The following is a 27,929-nucleotide window of genomic DNA, read 5'->3' on the forward strand; positions in this document are numbered from 1 at the left end:
TTCACCTGCAGAAGGGCAGACCTGAGGGGACGCCCTCCCTCCTGCAGGCTCTCTGAAGGGCTGTCCTGGGGAAGACAGAGAGAATGGAAGACAGAAATACCTACTGCTGGCCATTAGGATCAAGATGCTTGCCCAGGTCAGGGTTACACTCAGTGTTCTCTAAGGCCCCTCCAGTTCTGAGACTCCACCAGCCATTGGGTCAGAGAATGGGCTAGAGGGATAAGGGAGGCTAGAAAGTGGCCTGGTGGGAATCGTTTCCCCAGAGTCCCTCCAGGATAAACCCCAGAGCTCCCCACTAAAGGGAAGAAAGGGCCATTCATTCTCTTCCATCTGCCTGGAACCTGCTACTGCTGCTGCTAAGTCACTTCAGTCCTGCCCGACTCTGTGCGACCCCATAGACGGCAGCCCACCAGGCTCCCCTGTCCCTGGGATTCTCCAGGCAAGAACACTGGAGTGGGTTGCCATTTCTTTCTCCAATGCATGAAAGTGAAAAGTGAAAGTGAAGTCGCTCAGTCATGCCCAACTCTTAGCGACCCCATGGACTGCAACCTACCAGGCTCCTCTGCCCATGGGATTTTCCAGGCAAGAGTACTGGAGTGGGGTGCCATTGCCTTCTCCGGCCTGAAACCTCCGGCCTGGGATCTCCATTCAAATGACAAAAGTCTATGGTGGTGCCTGACCAGGGCTGGAATGGTGGGAGGGAGGTGGCCTCCCATCCAGCCCAAGGGACCACTTATTGGGCATCTACTACGTGCTGGGCAGAAACTTCGACACCATCTCATTTACTTCCCTGAAAAAAATTTCACAAACGCAGAAACTGAGGCTCAGCTGCAGGTAAGACACTTTCCCAGGAGTAGACATCTGGTGAGCGCCTGGCCAGTTAATTCGAGTCGTGGAATTAACTGTCTACTGACACACTGTCCCTTGCTCTCCTCACCTTACGCTGTGTGACAGCTGCCTCTCATCCCCTTCTCAGGAGGGCCTCAGGGGCCTGTCCAGCAGGGTGGTTGGCTGGGGGTCAGGCTCCTCTCTGGCGTGGACAAGGAGTAGGGGACAGGCGCTGGGATGGGAGTCACAGGGAGAGGGACACAAAGAGTTATGTCGCAGCCGGGGCTGCAGTGGTCAGTGGGTTGTCCTCTTCTTTGGAGGGGTGCTCCGTCCCTGCGGGAGGAGCCACATCTGGGAAGAGGCCGGGGGCCGGGCGCGCGGGCAAGGGGGCGCTGCGGCGACACAGGTGTGCCGGGTGCCATGACGACCGCATGGCGCGGCGCGAGCCCCCACCCCCTGGCCTGGGAGCGCGAGCGGCGGGCAGCCTGCAGCGGGCGGTAGAGCCTAGAGCCGGGCGGGCAGCTGCGCCGCTCGGGAGCCTTCCATCCCGGCCGCTGCCCGCGCGGCGAGCGGAGGAAGACCCCGCTCTGGGCTAGGGCCTGCGATCGCCGGACTGTGAGGCAAGGGCGCGCGCCAGCAACCCAGCCCCGGAGACCCCCTGTCCTTTGCCGGTTCGCAGGGGCCCGCTGCCTCCCTCCGTCGGGGACCGTCCTGGAGCAGGGCAAGGTGGACAGGATGGATGGTGAGTGACCCCGGGGCTGAGGCTAGGGGCGAGTGGATGGGTACTGAGGAGCTGTTAGCTAAGAGAGAGGGGAGGCGAGAGGGGTGTTCTGGTCGCAGAGGGCTGTCCAGAGCCCAACACTGTGACTCTGAGTGTGCGTGTGTGTGCGTGTGTGTGACAGTCAGACACACACTGAGAGAGGGAGAAACACCTAGAGTGCTTCGTAGAGTGTGTGCCTGAATATGTGTGTGTGAGACTGAGAGAGAGGTAGAGGAAAGACCCGGAAGCCTCTATGTCCCGAGTGCCTAGCACCCTCCCTCCTGCCTGAGAGGGGGCTCCTTTGAAACCAGGTGAGGTCAGCTTGCCTATTGGCGTTAAAGGAATTGTCATTCCTTCCAGGCAGCAAAGTTGGAGAGATGGAATTCTAGACAAGGTCTCCTCCATGCAAAATTTCCCTCCCTGGGAGAAAGGAGAGGGAACTACGGACCTGACCTCCAGAACTTTAAGGCAGGGGTCCCAACCTCTGGGATCTAATGCCTGGTGGCCTGAAGTGGAGCTGATGCAATAATAATAGAAATAAAAGTGCACAATAAATGTAACACATTTGAATCATCCCCAAACCATCCCACCCTCCCACCCCCCCTTACCCCCTTAACCCGCCTACCCCCCCATCCCTGTCCTGGTCTGTGGAAAAATTGTCTTCCATAAAGCTGTTTGCTCCAGCCCTACCAGGTTGGGGGCCAGACCTCTGTCTCAGCTGGTGTGGGCAAAGGAAACCATCTTTCAGCCAGGAAACTGGAGAATCCAGGGCTGGTCCACTGGCTTGCTGGGTGTCTTTGGGGTTTTGCCTAAATCTCTCTGTGCGAGGTGGTGCTAGCGGTAAAGAACCTGCCTACCAGTGCAGGACGACATAAGAGACGTGAGTTCCGTCCCTGAGTTGGGACGAGCCCCTGGTGGAGGGCATGGCAACCCACTCCAGTATTCTTGCCTGGAAAATCCCATGGACAGAGGAGCCTGGTGGGCTACAGTCCATGGGGTCGCAAAGAGTCAGACACGACTGAAGCGACTTAGCATGCACGCACTTTGTGCAACTGGTTACCTATCTCTTGAATGGAGAAACTTACATTCAGCTGGATTCACAGTGTGGCTGTGACGGTAAAATAAGACAAGATGTGTTGAATAAAATCATACCATAAAAGAAGGCTGCTCCAGGAGGTAATAAACCCCGGAAATTCCAAGCCAGTACAATTGCAAACATGGCTGGCAAGAAAGAAAAGGGAGTTTTACAGAACATTGTGTGCAGCTGCACTTGTTGCTTTCCAATGAGCTAGGGTTGAAAAGTGCACGCACACAAGATGCAATGAGAAATGCAGAACTCAAGATGCATCTAGAAGATTGGTGGGATCTGGAAGGATAGTGTCAGCAGAGCACCGAAGCCTCAGTGAACAGAAGCCAAGGAAAACTGGTCGAGACAGAGCAAAGTGCTTTCAAAGTTTGCATAAGGATAGCAGAGGAACCTGCATTGGGCTTGGGCTTGTGGTGCAGGTAACCTTAACACACAAGGGAGGGCAGCCTAGCAGGCTGCACAGACAATTTTATTTCAAATGGTGAAATGAGGGACGTAAGGAGGAGATTGAAGCCCAAGGTAAGTGATTGGATAAGGCATCAAGCCACATATAATCTAAGCTCAGACAAATAACATCCCAGGGACCTGGAGGCATTCTCCGATGTAATCTTTGTCTTAGAGGAAATGACAGAGAATGAAGTGCCAGAAGACTGAAGATGGGCAAGTGTCCTGATTTTCAGAAAGGAAGAAAAGGTAGCTCAAAAACAAGCCCTAAACTGCTAAGAAAAATATTGACCTGTATTTAAAACTTCAGAATAAATTATCAAACACTTAGTGAACATTTGTTGTTCAGTCACTAAGTCATGTCCGACTCTCTGTGACCCCATGGACTGCAGCATGCCAGGCTTCCCTATCCTTCACTGTCTCCCGGAGTTTGCTCAAACTCATGTCCATTGAGTCAATGATGACATCCAACCATCTCATCCTCTGTCATCTCCTTCTGTTCCTGCCCTCAATCACTCCCAGCATCAGAGTCTTTTCCAATGAGTCAGTTCTTTGCATCAGGTGGCCAAAGTATTGGAACTTCAGCTTCAGCATCAGCCCTTCCAATGAATATCCAGGGTTGATTTCCTTTAGGATTGACTTGTTTGATCTCCTCGCTGTCCAAGGGACTCTCAAGAGTTCTCCAGCACCACAGTTCAAAAGCATCAGTTCTTTGGCTCTCAGCCTTCTTTATGGTCCAACTCTCATATCTGTACATTACTACTGGAAAAACCATAGCTTTCACTATACAGACCTAAGTTGGCAAAGTAATGTCTCTGCTTTTTAATATGCTGTCTGGTTTTGTCCTAGCTTTTCTTCCAAGGAGCAAGTGTCTTTTAATTTCGTGGCTGCAGTCACCATCTGCAATGATTTTGGAACCCGAGTAAATGAAGTCTGTACCTGTGTCCGTTGTTTCCCCATCTATTTGCCATGATGTGATGGGACTGGATGCCATGATCTTCATTTTTTGAATGTTGAGTTTTAAGCCAGCTTTTTCACTCTCCTCTTTCACCTCGATCAAGAGGCTCTTTAGTTCCTCTTTGCTTTCTGCAATAAGGGTGGGGTCATCCGTATATCTGAGGTTATTGATATTTCTCCCAGAAGTCTTGATTTCATCTTGTGATTCATCCAGCCCAGCATTTTGCTTGATGTACTCTGCATAAGTTAAATAAGCAGGGTGACAATATACAGCCTTGACGTACTCCTTTCCCCACTTGGAACCAGTCCATTGTTCCACGTTCCATACTAACTGTTGCTTCTCAATCTGCATACAGATTTCTCAGGAGGCAGATAAGGTGGTCTGGTATTCCTATCTCTTTCAGAATTCTCCACAGTTTGTTGTGACCTACATAGTCAAAGTCTTTAGCATAGTCACTGAAGCAGATGTAGATGTTTATCTGGAATTCTCTTGCTTTTTTCTATGATACAACAGATGTTGGCAATTTGATCTCTGGTTCCTCTGCCTTTTCTATAATTCATCTTGTAAACCTGGAAGTTCTCAGCTCACGTATTGTTGAAGGATTTGAAAGATTACCTTGCTAGCATGTGAGATGAGCACAATTTATCTGGTAGTCTGAACATTCTTTGGCATTGGCCTTCTTTGGGATTGGAATGAAAACTGACTTTTTGTAGTCCTATGGCCATTGCTGAGTTTTCCAAATTTGCTGGTGTACTGAGTGTAGCATTTTCATAGCATCATCTTTTAGGATTTGAAATAGCTCAGCTGGAATTCCATCACCTCTACTAGCTTTGTTTGTAGTAATGCTTCCTAAGGCCCACTTGGTTTCACACTCCAGGATGTCTGGCTTTAGGTGAGTGATCACACCATCGTGGTTATCCAGTTCATTAAGATCTTTTTTGTACAGTTTTTCTGTGTATTCTTGCCACCTCTTCTTAATCTCTTGTTTCTGTTCAGTCCTTACTGTTTCTGTCCTTTACTGTGTCTATCTTTGCATAAGACATTCCCTTTGTATCTCTAATTCTCTTGAGATCGCTAGCCTTTCCCATTCTATTGTTTTCCTCTATTTCTTTGCATTGCTCACTTAAGAAGGCTTTCTTATCTCTCCTTGATAGTCTTTGCACTCTGCATTCAGTTGGGTATATCTTTCCCTTTCTCCTTTGCCTTTTGCTTCTCTTCTTTCCTCAGCTGTTTGTAAGGCCTCCTCAGACAACCATTTTGACTTGTTGCATTTCTTTTCTTGGGGATGGTTTTGGTCACTGTCTTCTGTACGTTGTTATGAACCTCCGTCCATCATTCTTCAGGCACTCTGTCTACAAGATCTAATCCTTCAATCTATTTGTCACTTCCACTGTATAATCATAAAGGATTTGATTTAGGTCATACCTGAATGGCCTAGTGGTTTTCCCTACCTTCTTCAATTTAAGTCTGAATTCTGCAATAAGGAGCTGATGATCTGAGCCACAGTCAGCTCCAGGTCTTGTTTTTGCTGACTTAGAAGACAATAAACTGATCAGACATCACAGAATTTTTTCAAAGGAGGCATCCTGTACACTTGCAAAGATATGTGCACAAGCATTTTCATCACAGTGCAAAATTAGAAATCATCTAATGTCACTAAATTAAGTAAATTAAATGATGAGAGCACTTGCCACAGCATGCTATATGAGTTGTGTTTAGGATTTTATTTACTGGTATGAAAATATATTTACTACCTACTGTGAGTAACTTTTTAAAAAGCAGGCTTTAGAACACACATGTAGTATGATCCCCTTTATGCTGGTGGGCTGCCGTCTCTGGGGTCGCACAGAGTCGGACACGACTGAAGCGACTTAGCAGCAGCAGCAGCATTATTAAATGTATATGTAAAGTACATGCAAAGAGATGGTCACTAACATCTTTGGGTCCTCCTGCTTCTGAAAGTGTACCCTAAGAGAAGCTGATGCTTGAAAGCAGAGGTCAAGAGACTGAGATGGGAAAAGGAGAAAAGGCAAGAACAGAACTGAGTGGATAAACTGGGCTTAGTGGTGGGCCACTAGGGTTCTATCTCTCTGGACGCCTTCTGAGAAAAGTGCAGAAGGCACCCGAGATTTTCCCCACAGCGATGGGTGGCTGACAGCTGTTTGTTCCTCTTCACCAGTTGAAGGTTGCTCCACTCCCACATTTCTAGGTTGATCCTAGAAGTGGCTTCAAAGAAAGCAAAACAGAGAGCCCTGGTGTCAGCTTGATGAGATGCTGGAAATGCAGGGTACAGTCAGTCGACTTGGCCAGAACCTTTGGGATGTGGCTGGGAGCATCACAAAGGCAATGGCCATGGGGGCATCTCTTGGTGTGAAATTTCAGGGGTGTTTATTTCACTCTTTTCTTTTGTAGTGCTCAGTCTGCTTTATAGTAAACATATTGCTTTTTTTATAAAAACAAGATTTTTTTTTCAATAAGAAAGAAAAAAATGTAGTGATGTAGTAGTCATTAGGGGCCAATATTAGTGCTAAAAACAACTCAGGCTGAACCTCCCACGTTTCCTCTTTCACACTGGGTTTCTAAGAGGTAGAAAGATGAATTACGAGATTTCAGCAGGACCTTGCTAAGATCTCTCATGAGAGCCCTGGGAACTGAGCAGTGGCAAGGAGGCTGGAGAACTGGTGACAAGACTTTGTATTAACTCTAATACAGTTGAGCAGTCCCTCAGACTTTGGCCTTGACATTGATGTTAAATAATTGAGAGGGAAAATAAAAGGCATGCTCCTCAAATCTGTGGATAAGAGCCATAACACCCACATAGCAACAGGTTCAAAATTTAAATTAGGGTATCTTAACATACTGGAACACTGGATCAAACCCAAGAACATGAAATGTAAAGTGAATTGCAAAGACCTGAATTTAGGTCCAAAAAAATCAATTGCATACATTTCAAAGAGAGAAGATCTGGCTTGTAATCTTGAGGAAAGTTTCTGGGGAGATAAAAACCAACTGACTGACGGACATGGGCCCAAAACTCCCACTTACTGAAAAGACCCTGAGATGTTTAGAGTGGGGGAAAAAAGGCCGGGAGAGGGGGATGACCTTGGGGACAGGGGCCCATTCTTGTTCAAGGAGCAGAACTGGAACAGATAGAGGACAAGTTGCAGTAAGACAACTCAACAATAGGAAGAACTTTCTGGCACTCAGAGTTGGCCTAGAAGCTGTGTCCTCGCCAGGTCGAATTAAGCAAGGGTCACTGACTGACTGGATACCGACTGGAGGGCAGAAGGAGGTATTCTTGGGTGGCTGGACCAAAAATAGGGCCTGGAGGATCTCTGAGGGCCTGCAGACAGACACTGCAGTCTGTCCATCCTCCTGCAGAGTTGCTGGATCAGCCAGGCAGTAGTCCCTCTCAGGCCTTCCCCACATAGGCCTTGGCCGCGTGGTGTAGTGTGCAGTGAGGCATCAGAGGGCACGGTTTCCACCCCGCTCCCAGCCTAGCCCCAGTCTAGCGCCTTCCTCAGAGCCTCTGGCAGCCTCCAGAGCTGCCTGCCCAGCCTGGGAGCTCTGTGGCTGAGGGAGGCCAGATGCAGGGAGGATGTCTGCTCACACTGCCTGGTGGTGGGAGACCTGTGGCGAAGTGGCCCATGCAGGGGAAGGTTGCCAGAGAGAAGAGCAAGCTAGCTGGTTTCCCCCCAGTGCAGGACACAGAAATTTCTTGGCAATCTAGGTGGGCTCTGCTTTCTATGCCCCCCAAAATGCTGCCAGTGGCGCTGTCAGAGTTGAGAACCACTGCTGTCGTGAATATTTTAATCATATTTGTCAGAGCTTCCTTCTGATTAGAAAGGTTAGATCTCAAGTTAGTGCAAAGGAAAAAGAAATTACTTAAAACACACTCTGTTACGCAGTTAATGTCTTTTGTTTGTTCTGGGTTTTTTGGTCATTTGTTCACACACACACACACACACACACACACTTTTGTATGGAACACAGTTTATAATGCTTCCACCTACTATTTTGTAACTATTGCCACCTTGGTCAGCATTTCCTCCCACCACTAGAACTTGTTCTATTAAGTAAATCCCTAAAAATGGACTGGCTGGCTCTGGGAGTGGGTCTTGGATCGGGGTGCTGGATGGATGTGCCCCGTTTGCAAAGGCTGAGCTGATGTGTGTCCTTCCAACCCCCACAGTGCACAGCCACCCTCTGGTGTCACCAAGCGCTTTTCCTCTCTGCCAGTCTGATTGATGGCATGCTTACCCAGTGTTCTTTTAAAACTGCATTTCTGTGATTACAAATGAACTTTTCATCTCATGTGTTTATTAGCCATTTGTACTGTGTTCTGTTGTGTTCTTCAGCAGGTCAGGCTGTGTTCACTCTGAGGCTCTCAAGAAGTGGGCGCTGAATGGTATAGTTCAGTTCAGTCACTCAGTTGTGTCCGACTCTTTGTGGCCCCATGGACTGCAGCATGCCAGGCTTCCCTGTCCATCACCAACTCCCAGAGCTTACTTAAACTCCCGTCCATCAAGTCAGTGGTGCCATCCAACCATCTCATCCTCTATCATCTCTTTCTCCTCCCGCCTTCAATCTTTCCCAGCATCAAGGTCTTTTCCAGTGAGTCAGTTCTTTGCATCATGTGGCCAAAGTATTGGAGTTTCAGCTTCAGCATCAGTCCTTCCAATGAACATTCAGACTGATCTTTAGGATGGACTGGTTGGATTTCCTTGCAGTCCAAGGGACCCTCAAGACTCTTTTCCAACACGACAGTTCAAAAGCATCAATTCTTCAGCACTCAGCTTTCTTTATAGTCCAACTCTCACATCCATACATGACCACTGGAAAAACCATAGCTTTGACTGGATGGACCTTTGTTGGCAAAGTAATGTCTCTGCTTTTTAATATGCTGTCTGCTGCTGCTGCTAAGTCACTTCAGTCTGACTCTGTGCGACCCCACAGATGGCAGCCCACCAGGCTCCGCCATCCCTGGGATTCTCTAGGCAAGACTACTGGAGTGGGTTGCCATTTCCTTCTCCAATGCATGAAAGTGAAAAGTGAAAGTGAAGTCGTGTCCGACTCTTAGCGACCCCATGGACTGCAGCCTACCAGGCTCTAGGTTGGTCATAATGGTATAACTGGGTCTCTAATCTAGGGCATATTCAAAAGCAGAGACATTACTTTGCCAACAAAGGTCCGTCTAGTCAAGGGTATGGTTTTTCCAGTAGTCATGTATGGATGTGAGAGCTGGACTGTGAAGAAAGCTGAGTGCCAAAGAATTGATGCTTTTCAATTGTGGTGTTGGAGAAGACTTTTGAGAGTCCCTTGGACTGCAAGGAGATCCAACCAGTCCATCCTAAAGGAGATCAGCCCTGGGTGTTCTTTGGAAGGACTGATGCTAAAGCTGAAACTCCAATACTTTGGCCACCTCATGCGAAGAGTTGACTCATTGGAAAAGACTCTGATGCTGGGAGGGATGGGGGCAGGAGGAGAAGGGGAAGACAGAGGATGAGATAGCTGGATGGCATCACCGACTCGATGGACATGAGTGTGAGTGAAGTCCGGGAGATGGTGATGGACAGGGAGGCCTGGCGCGGTGTGATTCATGGGGTGGCAGAGTTGATCACAACTGAGCGACTGAACTGAACTGAACTAACTGAATCTAGGGCTGAGCTCTGTGTGGTACCAGATCAGACCAGTAGGTGGCGCTAACGATGCAGTCATTAGTGGGAGAACTGTGAACTTGGTGGAGTACCCAGCTGGATTCCGTGCTCTGGACCTTCATTTTGGTGTTGCTTTCTCTCTCACACATCTTCCAGGCTTTTCAGGGAGGCCCACAACAAGAGTACTATAAAATATTACCCTCGGATCCATTGTGCAGTTTAATACCATCAGCACAGCTGCTGCTGAGTTAACACACATTGAGTGTGGTGTGTCCCGCATTGTGTCAAGTTTTCTTCACGTATTATCTCACTCTTTTCAGTAAGTGTGAGCTTATCTCCATTTGGGGCTTCCCTTGTGGCTCAGCTGGTAAATAATCCGCCTGCAATGCAGGAGACCTGGGTTTGATCCCTAGGTTGGGAAGATTCCCTGGAGAGAAGAGGGGCTACCCACTCCAGTATTCTGGCGGAGACAATTTCACGGACTGTATAGTCCATGGGGTCGCGAAGAGTCGGACACGACTGAGCGACTTCACTTTCACTTTTCACTTTCATGCTTTGGAGAAGGAAATGGCAACCCACTCCAGTGTTCTTGCCTGGAGAATCCCAGGGACGGGGGAGCCTGGTGGGCTGCCGTCTCTGGGGTCGCACAGAGTCGGACACGACTGAAGCGACTTAGCAGCAGCAGGGTGGTTTTATGCCCGTGTGCGTGCTCTGTCGCTCTGTTGTGTCCACCTCTTTGCGATCTCATGGGCTGTAGCCCGCCAGGCCCCTCTTGTCCATGAAATTTTTCCGGCAAGAATACTGGAGCAGGTTACCATTTCCTACTCCAGAGGATCTCCCCGAGTCAGGGATCAAACCCCTATCTCTTGCGGTCTCCTGTCTTGGCAGGCGGATCCTTTACCACTGCGCCACCTTGTGGCTTTTAAACAGCAGAAATTGACGTTACAGATCTGGAGACTGAAAAGTCCAAGATCAAAGTACAGATCCAGTGTCTGATGAGGATCCTCTTGTTGGTTTATACACAGCTTCCTGTGTCCTTATGTGGTGGAAGGGACAAGGGAGCTCTCTGAGGTCTTTTTAAAATAAAGGCACTAATCCCATTCAAGAGAGCTTGTCCTTGTGCCCTAATTGGAGTTGATCCTTGAACAACACGGGTCTGAACTGCACTGCTTCATTTATACAGAGATTTTTTTCCAATAGATGCATACTACTGTACTACACGATCTGAGGCTTGTTGAATCCGAATCCATGGATTCGCAGGGCTGACTGTCAATTTATATTCAGGGCTGACTGAGCTGAATTTAAAGTCATATTTGGATTTTTGATTGCACAGGAGTCAGATCCCCGAACCACCGCATGCATTTTTCAAGGGTTAGCTATGCCTCCTGAAGCCCCTACTTCCAAATACCATCACACTGAGTATGAATTTTGAGGAGACACAAATATTCTGTCTATTGCCCGAAGTCAGGAGAAAAGAGAGCTGGGACTTACCAGTCTATATGCATCTACTACCTCCAGGGTCTTTGGGCTAGACCTTCAGCTCTGTGGTTCCCAGACTGGAGTGTCCATTGGAATCATGGGGAAGATACATTCAAACAGACATACCTGGGTTTCTGGTTCCTTAGATCAGGGGTGATTCCTGAGAATCTGCATATCTAGCAAGCCCCAAGTGATACTGATGCTGCTGGTCAGGGACTATACACTGAGAACCAGGGCTTCCTCATCTTCTCTGGCCCCAGACTTTCAGTGGCTCAGAGCTCAATCTCTGAGATCATCAGAATGCCCTGGAGGAAAGGGGAATGGCATAATTGGGTCCAGTGGATGAAATTTTCACAGGCTGTAATGTATCCACAAGGGCACCAGGCAGATCCCCAGAAGGACAAGTCCAGGTGTTAATGAGGTCTCCAGCTTCTGGTATCGGGTCCCGATGGGGTGGGAGGCTTGCCTGCCTCCAACCCATCTCACCACCAGCCAGGGGAATTGCCAGGAATAGGAAGGAGTTTAACTAAATTGAGAATAAATCAGTCTACAGTGCTGGAAACTGTCCTAAGTGTAGAGACTGATGCTCAGGCCCAGCCAAGGGTCCAGGGATGGGCAGGGTTGCTCCCAGACACTTCTCAGGGCCAGCCTTTGGAATATGAGCTCACTAAGCAAGGCAATGGCACCCCACTCCAGGACTCTTGCCTGGAAAATCCCCTGGATGGAGGAGCCTGGTAGGCTGCAGTCCATGGGGTCGCTAAGAGTTGGACACGACTGAGTGACTTCACTTTACTTTTCACCTTCATGCATTGGAGAAGGAAATGGCAACCCACTCTAGTGTTCTTGCCTGGAGAATCCCAGGGATGGGGGAGCCTGGTGGGCTGCCATCTATGGCGTTGCACAGGGTCGGACACGACTGAAGCGACTTAGCAGCAGCAGCAGCAGCAAGCAGTCCCTTGAATCCAAGTGAAAGGCAGTGGCGCAAACACACAGGCTAGAATTTAGTTGGGCAGGTTTTGACAATTTCCTCTACTCATCCACAACCACAGATTTCCCCAAGTTATTCAGGTCGATTTTGAGGCTCAGCAAGAATGAGCTAGCTAAGGAGGCTTCCAACAGACTGTGGTGGGGGTTCTTTCCAGAGGACCCTGGAAAAGGCTTCTCAACACTAGCAATGCCAGCCTTCAGCAGGACCCTGTCACCTGACATCAGGATCCGCCTTTCCTTCTTTTTTCTCTTCATACACGTATTTATCCTCTTAACAACCATTTAGTAAACCATTTATTAACACAATGATCAGGCCCTGATGAGATGCTGAGATATCTTCCCATCAATGAGAAAGAAAAGATCCTTCCTCTCCAGGAGCTGATTTTCAAAGTTGGAGAAAAAAAATCCAATCAACCTGGGAGCAAAGAAAATATTGGCAGATGGAAGAAAATAAGCAAGATGCCATGAGAGATAATAGTGGGCACCTAAATAAAATAATCAGGTCATGCTTCTCCAAGAAGACAGTATTTAAGCTGAATGCTAAAGGAGGGGGAAAGGCAGAGGGACTAGGAAGAGATAAAGGCATTGAGATTGGAAAGAGCAAGAGTGCGTTGGAGGCATTACAAGAGGATCAGAGCACAAAGGACAAAGGGGAGGGTAGCAGGGGGATGAGGCCAGATCGATAGCAACAGGAATCAGACCATGCAGTAAGGAGTTTGGGTTGTATATGAGATGCAAAGAAATGGCAACCCACTCCAGTTTTCTTGCCTGGAGAATCCCATGGATGGGGGAGCCTGGTGGGTTGCCGTCTATGGGGTTGCACAGAGTCGGACACAACTGAAGCGACTTAGCAGCAGCAGCAGCAGCAGCAAAGAGTCTAGGCAACAGTTAGTGGCTCCTGCTGAAAACATTGGTGAAAAGCTAATGGGAAACTTGATAGAGGAGGGATCAAGCTGACATCACTTAAGCCCACTGTTCAACCTTAGCATTATGAAAGAGACCACCAGGGAGTTCCCTGGTAGCCTAGTGGTTAAGATTCCAGGTTTTCACTACTGCAGCCCAGGATTCTGCAAGCTGCAGCCAAAAAAAAAAAAAAAAAGAGAGAGAGAGTCCACCAGACATAATCAGATCAAGCCCCTAGATCTAATTGTCATTTATAGGAAATACAGCAGACAGGGAGCAGAATGTGTAAAATGACATCAAGAGGGGGCAATCAGCAAAATCCAGTCTGCGAGAAATTCTACAGACAAATGACCCAGACATTTATATGATCCCAAGGGCCACTCAGATGGCTAAACCACAGTGTCATGTCACTAGATTTTGGGGTGGTTTGGCACATAATGATACATAATAGAAATGGAAATCTCATTTGGATCCTCACTCAGACAAACCAGTTATTTTAAAAATTCTGTAAATCCTTCAGTAAAAAATAAATTAGTTAAGATATCTAACAATGAGGGAATTTTGAATGCTGGATAATTGTTAATATTGTGACACAATGGTTAATTTTGACACTGGGTTATGGATTTTTTGAGTCCTATATTTTAGAAACACAATCTGAAATATTCATGAACAAAAGAGATTGTGTTTCAAAATCATCCAAGGAGAGGTGTGGGTATGGATGAAGCAAGATTGGCCTTGAGATGGTAATTGTTGAAGGTGAATAATGTACATTTGGAGGTTCTTCATATTCTCTTTTGTCATGGTTCATTAAACTATATACTCATATATGTTCACTCTTACATTCTCTCTTGTACATGTTTGTCATATTAAAATAAAGATGTTTTGGTACAGTTGGATGCCCCTGAAGGGCCTAAGCAGAGTAGTATCATTTCCTTCTCTCACTGTGCGCCCAACACTTCCAGCGTCTCTTCCTCCACTCGCAGACCCTTCGCCTCTGACCCGAGTTCGCCCTTGCACCTGCTGGTCCCTGTGGCCCCACGGTGCCGGGGTGGGGGGTCTAGTCTAGAAAGACCCCAGGGTCTTTCTAGTCTCTGGTCCCAGGCCTCCTGTGGGCCTCCAGGCCAGTGGCTGAGCTCTGTAAGCAACAGAAGACTCCCCAGTGACGCCTCATCTCCAGAACAGGCCCCATTCAGTCCCAGAGGAAAGCAGGAGGAGAGTTTACAAGACAATATCATGAGTTACCACAACTAACGACTTCCCAGAAGAGCTGTGGTTGGACACTCAGCCACTCCTTCCAAAGGTGCCTGGAGAAACACACACTGAAGCTTGAGACACGTTAGAGACACAGAACCACGCCAACTCAGCTGCAGAGACTAGTGTTCTCTTGAGTGAGTCTGGGAACCTCTCTGATCACAGTCCTGCCATTTCAAATGGGGTTAATACCTAACCTATTTACCTCATGAGATAGCAGGAAGGATTGGATCAAATAACAGACATGGAAAAGTGAAAATGTTAGTTGCTCAATCATGTCCGACTCTTGGCGATCCCTATATCCTGCCAGGCTCCTCTGTCCATGGGATTCTCCCAGCAAGAATATTGGAGTGGGTTGCTTTCAGGGGAGCTTCCCAACCCAGGGATTGCACCTGAGTCTCCTACATTGCAGGCAGATTCTTTACCATCTGAGCCACCAGGGAAGCCCAGTAGATAAGGAAACTCTTGGCTAAAAGCTGTGCAAATGAAGTAGCTGATACCACGATGGGAGAAGGTGAAGGATGGGTGGTGGCCTTGGCTTTGGATGGTCTGAAGAATTGAATGTGTGTCTTTGATCCTCAGCCCTGGTTCAGAGTCCTCTTTTAGTCTTCCTCCCTCTACCGCCTTCTTGTCTTCCACAACTAAAGTCTGTGGCGATGAGGAGGAGGGACGTCAAAGATATTGAGGGTGTAATAGGATCCCAGGAGAGAACAGATGGTGCACTCAGGAAGGGTTTAACTGAAGAGAGTTTGGTAGAGAGACTTGACAGCAGGGAGAGGAGGGCAAGAGAACCAGCATGGGACGGTGATGCACACAGGGACCGGCAACCACAGGAAGCTGTCCCTGCAGAGGGGGAACCTTGTCATTGCAGCCCTGCAGGAACTGGAGCTGTGGAAGAGGAGTTACCCAGCCGGAGCTGCACCCATAAAGACAGCCCCATGGGCAGACCTGTCTAGGCAGGGAGGGACTCAGGAGATGAATACCCCCACCTCTCTCTCCTCCACTCCTTCAATCTCCTTCAGTGTCTCTCACTGGCTGAAACCCAGTTAAAAAACCAGAAGGCAGGGAATAGAATCTAAAACAGAGTGGCTATATATATATATATATGAAATTGAAGTAGCTCCGTTGTGTCCGACTCTTTGCAACCCCTTTGACTGTAGCCCACCAGGCTCCTCTCTCCATGAGGTTCTCCAGGCAAGAATACTGGAGTAGGTTGCCATTTCCTTCTCCAGGGGATCTTCCTGACCCAGGGATCAAACCCGGGTCTCCCACATTGCAGGCAGACGCTTTAACCTCTGAGCCACCAGGGAAGCCCATATATTTATATATGTATAACTGACTCACTTTTGCTGCACAGCAGAAACTCAACACTGTAAATGAACTGTACTAAAAAAAAAAAAAAAAAAGACCCAGAGAGCAAGGGAACCTGGCTGACATAGGTTCCCGAGAGGTCAGCTTCTGGGGCAGAGAGCAGGGCTGAGAAGTATGGAGCCTGGATCCGGCACAGTTGGAACTGTGTGCAAATGGGGAGGGACCAACATTGGGAAATGAAATGAGAGGTGGACAAGCGGGTTGGGAGGTGTGAGATCAGGGTCTGAGTGGCTGTGAGTTGAAAGTCTTGGATCGGTGAATCCAGTTGCAATTGGAGTTGAGCTCATGCCCAGGTGCTGGACATGGTCAGGGTCTGGAGCACAGAAGGATCTCCCAGAGGTGAGAAGTCAGTCATCTCTTCTTCACCTAAGATCCTGACCTATGTGCTCCTTTGCACCTAGGGGAGCCCTCCCAGCCTTCCAACAGCAGCTGGCCCCCAAGCGAGAATGGGAGTGATGCTGAGGCCACCCCGGCTGCAAACCTCACCTTCTCCTCCTACTACCAGCACTCCTCCCCGGTGGCTGCCGTGTTCATTGTGGCCTACGTACTCATCTTCCTCCTCTGCATGGTAGGCAATACCCTGGTCTGCTTCATCGTGCTCAAGAACCGGCACATGCGCACCGTCACCAACATGTTTATCCTCAACCTGGCCATCAGCGACCTGCTGGTGGGCATCTTCTGCATGCCCACCACCCTTGTGGACAACCTCATCACTGGTGAGTAGGCAGCTCCCCCATGAAATCATGGCTGGCCTGGTCTCCTGGCCACGGTGCCATTGTCTCAAACTCCCCAGTCTTACGGCTGAGAGGATTAGACTAGAAATAATAGATACAATGAATTAATCATTTGCTTTGTTCCAGGCTTTGTGTGACTTATTCTTCCTGAATTATTTTAACTAATCCTCACAACAATCCAATGAAGTATGCATTATTGTTATCCCCAATTGATGGATGAGGAAACTGAGGCTCAGAGTGATTAAGGGGTGGTTCTGTAGTTTACACAACTAAGTGTCAAGTCCCACATTCTTACTTCTGTATTTCTAACCACTGCACCGTTCAGTCTACTCTCCCGGGTAGCTGCCATCTAGTTCTGGGCAGAACTAGAACCAGCAGGAAGAAGTGGTAAGGAGGCAGGTTTCCTCTGAATAGGGACCTAAAAACTAATTTGAGATGTTCTCCACCAAAAAAAGGTTCCTGCCTACAGGTATTATGCTCCCTGTCACTGGGAGTGTCTAAGTGGGGACTGGCCGGCCGTTTAGCAGGGATCTGGTAGAGGGATTCAAGCAGAACTAGGCCACTTGACTTCTAAATTCCCGCCCAGTATCTAAAAATGTTAAGAAGGATCCCACTATCATCTACCTTCTCCCAAGATTCACTTTTCTTGTTTCAGAGTAAGGCGCCACAGAGTGGGAAGGACTAGTTTCCAGAGCTGGGGAGACCCCTAGAGGTCTGTGCCTGCAGCTTCTGAGCTCAGAGCTCCCAGAAACTTAGGATTCAGAGCCTGGACAGCCCCATTTGGAGTGACTTTGGTGTCTCTGTGGTATAGCTGGTTAGTACGTTGGACTGTTAACTGAAAGGCTAGTGGTTCGAGCCCACACCAGGATGCTCCCCCTTACGCCATTTGGGATTCCCAGGTGGCTCAGCAATAAAGCATCTGCCTGGAATGCAGGAGATACAGGAGATGCAGATTCTATCCCTGGGGTTGGGAAGCTCCCCTGGGGAAGGAAACGACAGCCTACTCCAGTATTATTGCCTGGAGAATCCCATGGACAGTGGAGCCTGGCAGGCTACAGTCCATGGGATCACAAAGAGTCAGACGTGACTGAGCACGCACTACCACACGCCACAGCTGATGTGAGGTTGGGGGACTCACAAAGCCAGAAAGTGAAGCCAGGGCTGTCACTTTCCCTTTGGCTGTCCTCTGGCTAAGCCTGGTGGGATCTGAATCACAGCTGAATCACAGCTGAATCACAGGTTCTTTCAGGGATGCTAAACAGAGGCCATGCATCCTTGTTCCCAAAACACACACAAACATATGCACACACACACACCTGCACATGTGCACACACATAAAGGTGTGCACACACGCATGCTCACTCACCAGCTAACAATGGTGTGATGAGGTCACTAGTTGGTTACAGTAGTGTCTGCCAGTCCTTTTTTTATCTGTACAAACCGTTATTTATTCAACAACTTCTTAATGTGGGCATCTAGAGTTTCTCTGGTATTTTGCAGTTACGACAGTGCTACAGTGAATAGCCCTGTGCGTATGTATTTTGTGTCATCAGAGGTGTCTATTCAGAATAGAGTGAGATTGTTAGATCAAAAGACAAGTGCGTAAATTAGGCATTGCCTAGTTCCCCTCCAGAAGGACCGTAATGATTCGCATTCCCACCAGTGATGTCTGAGAGCTCCTATTTCTCCACAGCAAGTATCATTTGCATTTTTCTAATTACAAATGAGGTTTGAACATTTTTTCGTGTTTTTCCATCTGCTCTCTACAGCGATATTGACTTTCCATAACATTTAAACTCCCTGGCACCCAGATCAGACTCTCAGCACTGATCCATAGTGATTTAGAGACAAAGCGATTGTAAATTAATCTCCCCCTTCATTTTCACATCTGTAAAAAGGAGACAGTAATGGGGCTGGGGTGAGGACTGAGTGGGCCAGAGCCTGGTAACTCGTAAGGGTGCAGACAGAAAATAAATATGTCAGAGGCTGTTGGTGAAAGAAGACCCCAGTCTTGGGAGATGACTCCTGTCCACAGGCACAACAGACAAGAACAAGCTGCTCCCCCCACCCCATCCCAGGCCTAGAGGGCTGGAAACACCAGGTAGTTACCAACACAGGGCCTCAGGCAGCCAAGAGGTGAACCTGGCTACCAGTCCTGAAAGCAGGTGGGACCCAGGTCTCATGAGAAAGCAGAAGCTCAGGGGTCAGAGTGAAGACATCACGTAGGATGGGCTAGAGCTGCTCATACCTCCCCCACTTGTGAGTCAGGATGGATCTGTCCTAGCGGGTCTCCACTTTGGCTGGCACTTAAATCTCCTGGGTCAGTTTGGAAAATAGGGTGGTCTGAGTCCCACCCTTAGAGAATCGGTTTGTAATTTGTCTGGCATGGTCCTGGGCACTGATCCTTTTCCAAGCTCCCAGTTGATTCTAGTGAGCAGCCAGGTGAGAACTACTGGCCTAAAACTTGGAGCTGGGCTATGGGAGCAGAAATCCAGGCAGGGCTGGATGGATCTAAAGCTCATGGAGAAAAGTTGCTGGTCAGTATAAAGGCTGTCTCTAGTAGGACTGTCCACGGAGGTACCAGCTGGTCAGCTACTCACTCCTGGAAGCGTGTAAGCAGAGGTGGAATGACAACCTAGCTCGACTGGAGGGAAGATACAAGCCACAGAGGGGACTGGCCCAGCTGGCTGTAGGTCTCTGGCTCTTTGTGGATGAGGCGTCCCTCACTTTGTGATGGCCTCTGTCACTGCAGGGTGGCCCTTCGACAACGCCACGTGCAAGATGAGCGGCTTGGTGCAGGGCATGTCTGTGTCTGCTTCCGTTTTCACGCTGGTGGCCATTGCTGTGGAAAGGTGAGAGGGTTCCTGGCTGGGTTATCCTGGGCTGACTGGGGCACAGCATGAGGACTAGCTGCTGTTTCCACTGCTGCGCCTGCTAGAAGGAAGACTAGCTAGACTGCTCTGTGGTCTGCGGTCCTGAGCCACAGAGGGAAGGGTGGTGGGGCTGCCTGCCCTCTAGAATTGGGGGACTGCAGAGGATACTGCCACCTCTTTCTGGAAGACCTGGAGGCAGCTCCTGAGGAGGTTTAAAAGGTATTCCTGGGCCCTAAGAGGAGCTTGGGGACAGTCCTTGTCTCCTGAGTGGTAGACCTCCTTGCTGGTCCCTGACTCCTCAACTCCACCATCTTCTGCTGCTTCTGGTTTTTCAGCCTCAGATTCCATCAGAGTCTCTGATAAGCGTGGGTCTACTAAATAGAATGGAGCCAGGGACCAAGCAGCTTGCTTTGTAAGCAACACAACTGACCCAGTTGCAAGGGGGTCCTCCTCCCTCTCTGTGAGTCCTTTCAATAAGGGTGCTTATCCCAGAGCAAGGGAGGCAGGCAGGTAAGTTGGAGGGCTGCCTAGTTGGATGACCTTGGGTAGATCATTTAACTATGTTGAGCCTCTTTTAACTATGTTGAGCCTCCGTTTTATCACCTGTCAAATAGTCTATACCCTACTGGCTGGCTGGGGGGCTTCAGTGAACTTCTGTTTGTAAAGCTGATACATACTATCTGGTACAGAGACCATATGTCAGCAGTTAATAGCATTCTATTTCATCTTTACACCCACAATCCCCTCCTTGTCTTCTTCCAAACTCAGGCACTAATAGCTCCACCCTTCCTAGAATCTAGTGTCCTCAGCATTCCTCCACTTCTGCCCTCATCAAATCCAGTCTTTTGTGACCCAGTGAAGAAGGCAGCTGGGGAGATAGAACTGGATCCCCATCTGCAAGGCCGCTAATTAGCTGGGTAATTGGGGGAAGTCCTCCTTCACTGGTCTTCATTTTGTTGTCATTGTTAATGATGACAACGTCTCCCAGTGGTGTTTGGGTATTCTTCAAGTTCCTATCTCCTCCAGGAACTCTTCCTGGTCTGTCCTAGGATCCTTCTCCATTCATTAAGTGCTATTGCACTTAGAGCTAGTACCATGTGCTTTAAGAATTATATGTTTTCTGGCAGTTCCTTATTTGATGTTATGAAACCAGGAGGTCAAAGTCAGGTAGGTTGAGAAAATAAGGCTTGAGACAAGCTGTGGGAGAAGGGTAAAGTGCTGTCAGATGGGGAAAAGGATAGGAGGGAGGCGAGCAGGACAGTTTGGTGAAGGGGAAAGAGCCATTGGCTGGAAGTCAGCTCTAGGCCTGTGTTCTAGCACAGGTTTAGCCCTTAAATTGTCCCATGACTTTCCTAAGCTAGATAGGCATCTTTGACCAGGAGAATTGGGCATAGGTATTTTTAAAAACGCTTCAGGAGATTCTAATGCACAGTGAAAGTTTACAGCTGCCAGTTTATATGGCACAGTAAAGCAAGACAAATCTGTATTCAAACTTGGTCCTTGGTACTAGCTAGCTGTGTGACCCTGAGCCAGTTACTTAACACCTCTGAATCCCATATGTAAAGTCAGGGTGTAATAATAATCACAGCTGAGACATCCTAAGGAGGAAATGGTGCAGAACTGTCTTGATACTATGGAGGCACTGTTGGAAGGATGCTGGCTAAGATGATATAGGGAGAACCTGTCACATAGACTCCACACCTGAACTCCCAAGGTTTTCTGGAGAAGCCATAAACAGCTAAAATTTGTTTTCTTTGATACACCTACCCAATCGGCCTACTCAGGGACAGAATCTGCCAGCTAAGTCACTGCTAGCTGCCGGCTACTCAGTTTATCCTCCAAAATGCACGAACAGGATTCAGTTCTTGTGAAACCTGACCTTTTGTCTTGTTTCATGGCCACCCAACCTTGGAGTTGATTGCCCTACAGGTGAGAAACCAATTTGCTTGTCAACGAACATAATTAACACCCGAGCCTTCTTTGACACCACCTAAGGTGCAATGGTGGGGGTGAAGTGCCCCAACCCCGCCAGCCCCCAGCCCTCTGCCCTCCAGGGGTTGGCGCTCATCCCTGGGACCCCTGAGACCCTCCCAGACCCCCTGCTTTTCTTTCCTCCATCGCCGCAGGTTCCGCTGCATCGTGCACCCCTTCCGCGAGAAGCTGACCCTGCGGAAGGCGCTGGTCACCATCGCGGTTATCTGGGCGCTGGCCCTGCTCATCATGTGCCCCTCGGCCGTCACGCTGACCGTCACGCGCGAGGAGCATCACTTCATGGTGGACGCCCGCAACCGCTCCTACCCGCTCTACTCGTGCTGGGAGGCCTGGCCCGAGAAGGGCATGCGCAAGGTCTACACGGCCGTGCTCTTCTCGCATATCTACCTGGCGCCGCTGGCGCTGATCGTGGTCATGTACGCACGCATCGCCCGCAAGCTGTGCCAGGCCCCGGGGCCCGCGCGCGCCGGCGGCGAGGAGGCGGCGGGGGAGGGTGGGCGAGGCGCGCGGCGCAGGGCGCGAGTGGTGCCCATGCTGGTCATGGTGGCGCTGTTCTTCACGCTGTCCTGGCTGCCGCTCTGGGCGCTGCTGCTCCTCATCGACTACGGGCAGCTGAGCGAGCCGCAGCTACACCTGGTGACTGCCTACGCCTTCCCCTTCGCCCACTGGCTGGCCTTCTTCAACAGCAGCGCCAACCCCATCATCTACGGCTACTTCAACGAGAACTTCCGCCGAGGCTTCCAGGCCGCCTTCCGCGCCCAGCTCTGCGCGCCGCCGTGGGGGAGCCACAGGGAGGCCTACTCCCAGCGGGCCAGCCGGCTCCTGCGCACGAGGGTGTTCGTGGAGGTGCAGCCCAGCGACTCAGGCCTGCCCTCCGAGTCGGGCCCGAGCAGCGGGGCCCCCAGGCCCAGCCGTCTCCCGCTGCGCAATGGCCGCGTGGCCCACCATGGCTTGGCCGCCGAGGGTCCCGGCTGCTCCCATCTGCCCCTCACCATCCCAGCCTGGGACATTTGAAAGGGACGCGGAGCGCAGGCCTCTGAACCCGAAGGCCACGACCGCACATGTGACACCCAGGCATGACAGCGTCAGGTGTGGTGTTAGGAGAGGATGCCATATGTCTCCCTCTCAAACACAAGGCAGTGAGCAGTTGTTAGTGGAATCTTCTCTGTCACCTTCCCCCTCAGATAGAGGCAGAGGAGGGGAAAGAGAGAGGAGCTATTTCCCTGAAACCCTCTGCAGCAGAAGCCACAGGCATCATTAGGTATCATCTCACTGAGTTCTCACTCTTTGGGAATAGGGTTTCTTATCCCCCTTCTGGGACTTCCCTGATGGCCCACTGGTAAAGAATCTGCTTGCCAAGTAGGAGATGCCAGTTGAATCCCTGGGTTGGGAATATCCCTGGAGAAGGAAATGGCAACCCACTCCAGTATTCTTGCCTGAGAAATCCCACGGACAGAGGGGCCTGGCAGGCTACAGTCCATGGGGTCACAAAAGAGTCAGACACAACTTAGCAACTAGACAATAAAATACCCCCTCTACAGGTGCAAAACTGAGGGTGGAAGAGGAAATGAGACTAGTCTGTCTCTCAGCTAGAGCCTGCATGACTCCAGTGCCTGCCTGTCTGGTTTTGACCATCTCCAGCTGCCTCCAGAAGGGCCCCTTAGGGTGAAGCACAGTGAAAAATGTGAATCCTAATTAAACATCTGGGAAGAAGTGAAAGATCAGCTCGCCTGTCCATCTGATGCTTGGTGTCCATGTCCTGGAGTCTCCTATGTATGATTGAAGCCACTCCCCTAATCCCTTCCCAAGAGAACACAGTGTGTTCTGTGTAGGTGTGTCTTGTTTGTTTCAAGAAGTGTCCAGGGCCATTCTCTTCTCCCCAAAGTACCATTAACAGGACATCATGCCTGAGCATGAGCTCTATAAAGAAAGCTGAGCACCGAAGTATTGATGCTTTTGAACTGTGGTGTTGGAGAAAACTCTTGAGAGTCCCTTGGACTGCAAGGAGATCAAACCAGTCCATCCTAAAGGAAATCAGTCCTGAATATTCATTGAAAGGACTGATGCTGAAGCTGAAACTCCAATACTTTGGCCACCTCATGCGAAGAACTGACTCATTGGAAAAGACCCTGATGCTGGGAAAGATTGAGGGCAGGAGGAGAAGGGGACAACAGAGGATGAGTTGGTTGGATGGCATCACCGACTCAATGGACATGAGTGAGCAAGCTCCAGGAGTTGGTGATGGACAGAGAGGCCTCGTGCTGCAGTCTATGGGGTCACAAAGAGTTGGACACGACAGTGACTGAACTGAGCTGAACTGATGCCTGTGCAATTGCAGAACAATCCCTGGGAAGCCTATGTCAGTCGCAGATACTCTGGGTCTGAGCCCAGAGAAGGGGGTGTCTGCCCTCCCTCCTCTCTCATAGGACCCACCACCATCACCCAGACCTAGGTCAGAGCTCACGATGTGACAGTCAGCTTCAGGGTCACAAGAAGCATCAGTTTATTTATTCACAGACAGGAGGAAAGGAGGGCAGAGCACCCAGTTTCAGCCTTCCAAAATACATCTGCTCACAAGAGCTGCAAGTACACAACATTCCCAAGGCCCTTTCCCTACTCCCTCCAGGGGATTGTTGGGGAGAAGTTGGCCAACCAAAGCTACGGTGTCCCCTGAGGCTTCTGGGATGACAAACACTAAACCTCTCCCAGCATGGATAACTCATGTGCCCTAAGAAAGGATGGGATCCACCCCTTGTTTGCTCTGGCTCTCACCCAGCATGCCTGCATCACCTTAAAGAGAGAGGCTTCTCTCCAGGAGGTGGGAGGAATTGGGATTACCCTGTGATCCTTGCATGGCTCCAGTCATCTATAGTTAACTGGATACTTCCTCTTTATCTCTATAGAACACACACTGTTGCCAGAATTTTAGTGAATAAAAAAGAAACATTTCCGGGGCAGAGAATGTGACTCTGAGGCCCCCCTAGTTTTCTTAATTGACACACGATGACTTAACCCTGTTGACTCCACTTTAAGTACTAGATGTAGGGGCAGAAGGAAACCCCTAAGCCATTGTACAGTGTTTTCTGCAAGCATGTCCCCAGACAAGTTTGATCCATGCAAATGGGCTGAAGGAGATGTTGCCATCCTCAGAGTGAGGCTCAAAAGGACCAAGAGGGGAAGGGCCACGGGGTGGGGTGGGGGAGGCAGGGTTTGAGTTAGAATGTGTCTTCTGATGGTTTCTTCCCATGACCCTTCCTGCCTCTCAAGGAAGGTGGATTGGGGAGGAGAGGTGGAAATTCCCACAAATGCTGTTTGCCTGATGATGAGCCAGAATGCTCACAGAACCAGCAATCGCATCCTCCCGCCCCAAGCTCTTGGTCTGGGAAGTGAGAGTCTATTGTGTTTACTCTTGTAATATCCAGCTTGAGCTGTTCTGTGTATGCTATCTATAACCCATGAATGGAGCAGGCTGCCAAGATCCATCATGACCCCACCCTGGTCAAGGTGTCTAGGAATGATGGACGAGGGTCTCAGGAAAGGGAGTGCCATCCTGTCCCTGATTCGCTAGTACGTGTCTGGGAGCCACTTCTGGTCCTCCATCAGTGTTCTGTGTCACTAGAGTATAGGCTGGAGAAGTCCCGGCTGCTTGCCTTAAAGAACTCTGACGCCAGGCTCTAAAAACAGACCAGAGAAAGGGCCATCTTAAATCCAAAGGCTTGTCCCTGTGGCTGGGAGGATCTGTTGGGAGACACTGTCTGGTCTTTTCTCTGGTGCGTGTTTTTCCCTTAGCATGGCCTCCCCAACCACAGAATCACAGCCTAGGGGGAGACCAGGGCACTCACCCAAGCCAGCCTTCTATCAAGGCCCCTTTGTTTCACTTTTCCCCAAAGATGCCATGCTTTGAAAGACTGGGTTGGCCAAAAGAAAAAAAAAAAATTGCACTAGGCCATAATTCATATGTTTGTTGGTATTTTTATTTCTTTTCTAAAAAAAATCCATCAAAGGCTGTGTCTGCTTGTTCAAATTTGATTTGATTCAGGCATGACTTGATGCTTTCATGAGAGGTGAGGCCTTGTGGGTATCTGTGGAGTGTTTGGTTTCTTGTGTATGTGGCAAAACACATATACAACATCAAATTTATCCTGTAACTATTTTTGTGTACAGTTCAGTGGCATTGAATGTCTTCACACTGCTGTATAACCATCACTATCCATTTGCAGAACTTTTTTTTAACATCCCAAACGGCAACTCTGTACCCATTAAACAATAACTCCCTGTTTCTTCCTGCCTCTGGTAACTGCCATTCTACTTTCTGTCTCTATGAATTCGATCACTCTAGATACCTTGTACGAGTGAAATCACACAGGATTTGTCCTTTTGTGATTGGCTTATTTCACTGAGTATAATGTTTTCAAGATTCGACCGAGTTGTAGAGGTGTCATTTTCTTCCTTTCAAAGGCTGAGTAATAGTCCATTGTGTGGATATACCAGTCATTATCCATTCATCCACCGATGGACATTTGGGTTGCTTTCTCATTTTGACTATTGTGAATAATGTGTGGAGGTTTCAGATGATAGACAAAGTTCCTGAAAATAGTGTCTGTGTGAGCCCTGAGAACAGAGGCCCCAAGTTGGGACCCAGGATCTTTTCTGACTTGGCATGTATGGGTGATGTAGCAATGTTTCAAGGAACACTGTGATCTGTCTTATGCTCCTAGCCCACCCCTGCTGCTCTGAGCTGGGTTTTACTTCTTGACCAGAGTGGCTAGAAAATTGTATGTTCATTCCATGAGATGCTTTTTTATGAAGATATTTTTCTAAGTATAGCTTTATTATTCTGGCTAGTATCCTATGACCCAACACCTGGGCCCTCTCAGGGGCCTTGTCCAGTTACCCCAGGGTACACAAGGGTAAGCAATGTGGACTTCTGCCCAGGTGCTGCCATTTGCCTACAGGTTGGCTGGGTCTCCTAAGGTGACTGCCTTTTCACAGGCAGCAAGTTTGGAAATGAATTGGATGTGTGATGGGGGAAAGGGCCAAGGGCCTGTGGACACTGAGCATCCCCACCCCAGAGGAACTCTTGGAGGGACTCCATGTCCTGTCCTGCCATTTGCAGCACGAGCAGTCATTCTAATCATGGGTCTTCACTGATGAATGGCCTCTTGACTTCACCACGCAGCACTCAACAGGCCAACGGGAGCTGGAGGCGGATGCCCAGCCTGGGCCCCGCACACCACAGTCTGCCGGCCGTAGGCCGAGGACTTTCTCTTGGGGCGCAGGGGATGCATGATTTGGGTTGGAATGGAGGGCAGAGTTGGCAAAGTCGGATGAGAGCCCCCCTATCATTAGTCTACTGTGTATTCATCCAGAAATCCAGGTGAGAGCCAAGCCGAGAGCTGGATAGACAGAGTATTGCTATTAAGCTCTGTGCCTTTTTGCATATTTCCTCAGCTCACCCCTCTGAAGTGCCACTGAGGAAAGACAAATGAGAAGGAGGTAACCTGAATGGGCTTCACTGCAAGCAAACAATGTTGAATCAACAATAGATTCCTTGTTGAATAACCCAATTATTTATGTTTATGACATTTTATTGTTTCTCTTTTTCTCTCTCTCTACACAAACACTCCATTGTGGAAATTTTACAAGATTTAGATCAACAAAGAGAAGAAAATAAAAAGCACCCAAATCTAGCCACAAGAGATAATTGTGGAATTATTTTCCATGTGTATATATGTTTTTAAAATTTATAACAGCTTTATTGAGGCATACTTTTCATGCAGTACAATGCACCCATCTTAACTGTACATTTTGATGAGTTCTAGCTAATTGTATACAGTTGTGTAACCACCACTACACTCAAGATATTTCCAGAATCTCCCCCAAATTCCCTTGTGCCAATTTTTAGTCAACCCTCTCGGCTCCTCCTGGCCCGAGATAACCACTCATTTGATTTTGGAAGGTCACCTACTTGTGTAGCTTTTTGATCTGGCTTATTTCACTTAGAATAATGCTTTTGAGATTCATCCATGTTGAAGCATGAATCAGCAGTTTGTTCCTTTCTGTACCTGAGTAGTATTCCATTGTATGGCTCTATGATATTTTACTTGTCTATTCATCAGTGGATAGATGTTTGAGTTGTTAACACTTTTAATGAATTTATGAATTATGAATAATGCTGTTATGAACACACATAAATCCTTATATGTATATATGTTTTCAGTTCTGTTGAGTAACCTAGAAGTGGGTTGGGTTGAGGGTAAGTGTATAGTTTTACTATGCAAGAAACTGCCAAAGTATTTTCCAAAGTTGCTGTGCCATTTTGCATTCCCATCAGCAGTATACAAGCACTCTAGCTGTTCTTGCCAACACTGAGTAGTATCAGTGTTTAAAAAATTTTCCTGATGACTAGGGATGCTGGGCATCTTTCCATATGCTTATTGGTCATTCTTATATCTTTTATTTACAGTGTCTTCAAATATATCTTTAAAATATGATTATGTTGAAATGTAATTATACAATATGATTATATCATAGAGACTTTAGTATAAAATCTTGCCCTGAATCTAAGAGGAATTTATTACTAAAAAGAAGACTTTAAAATCTAT

General features: G+C 48.6%; 1 protein-coding gene across 1 annotated transcript; it reads left to right on the forward strand.

Moving 5' to 3' along the window:
* The first annotated feature begins 1,259 nt into the window (after positions 1–1,259).
* On the forward strand, positions 1,260–22,338 carry NPFFR1 (neuropeptide FF receptor 1). Its single transcript, XM_040242138.1, has 5 exons — positions 1,260–1,419; positions 1,508–1,570; positions 16,127–16,441; positions 19,212–19,311; positions 21,459–22,338. The coding sequence occupies exons 1-5, from the start codon at positions 1,260–1,262 to the stop codon at positions 22,336–22,338; spliced, it is 1,518 nt and encodes a 505-aa protein (XP_040098072.1).
* The last annotated feature ends 5,591 nt before the right edge of the window (positions 22,339–27,929 follow it).

This window comes from Oryx dammah, unplaced genomic scaffold (genome assembly GCF_014754425.2).
Source record: "Oryx dammah isolate SB20612 unplaced genomic scaffold, SCBI_Odam_1.1 HiC_scaffold_6, whole genome shotgun sequence".
Classification (NCBI taxonomy): Eukaryota; Metazoa; Chordata; class Mammalia; order Artiodactyla; family Bovidae; genus Oryx; species Oryx dammah.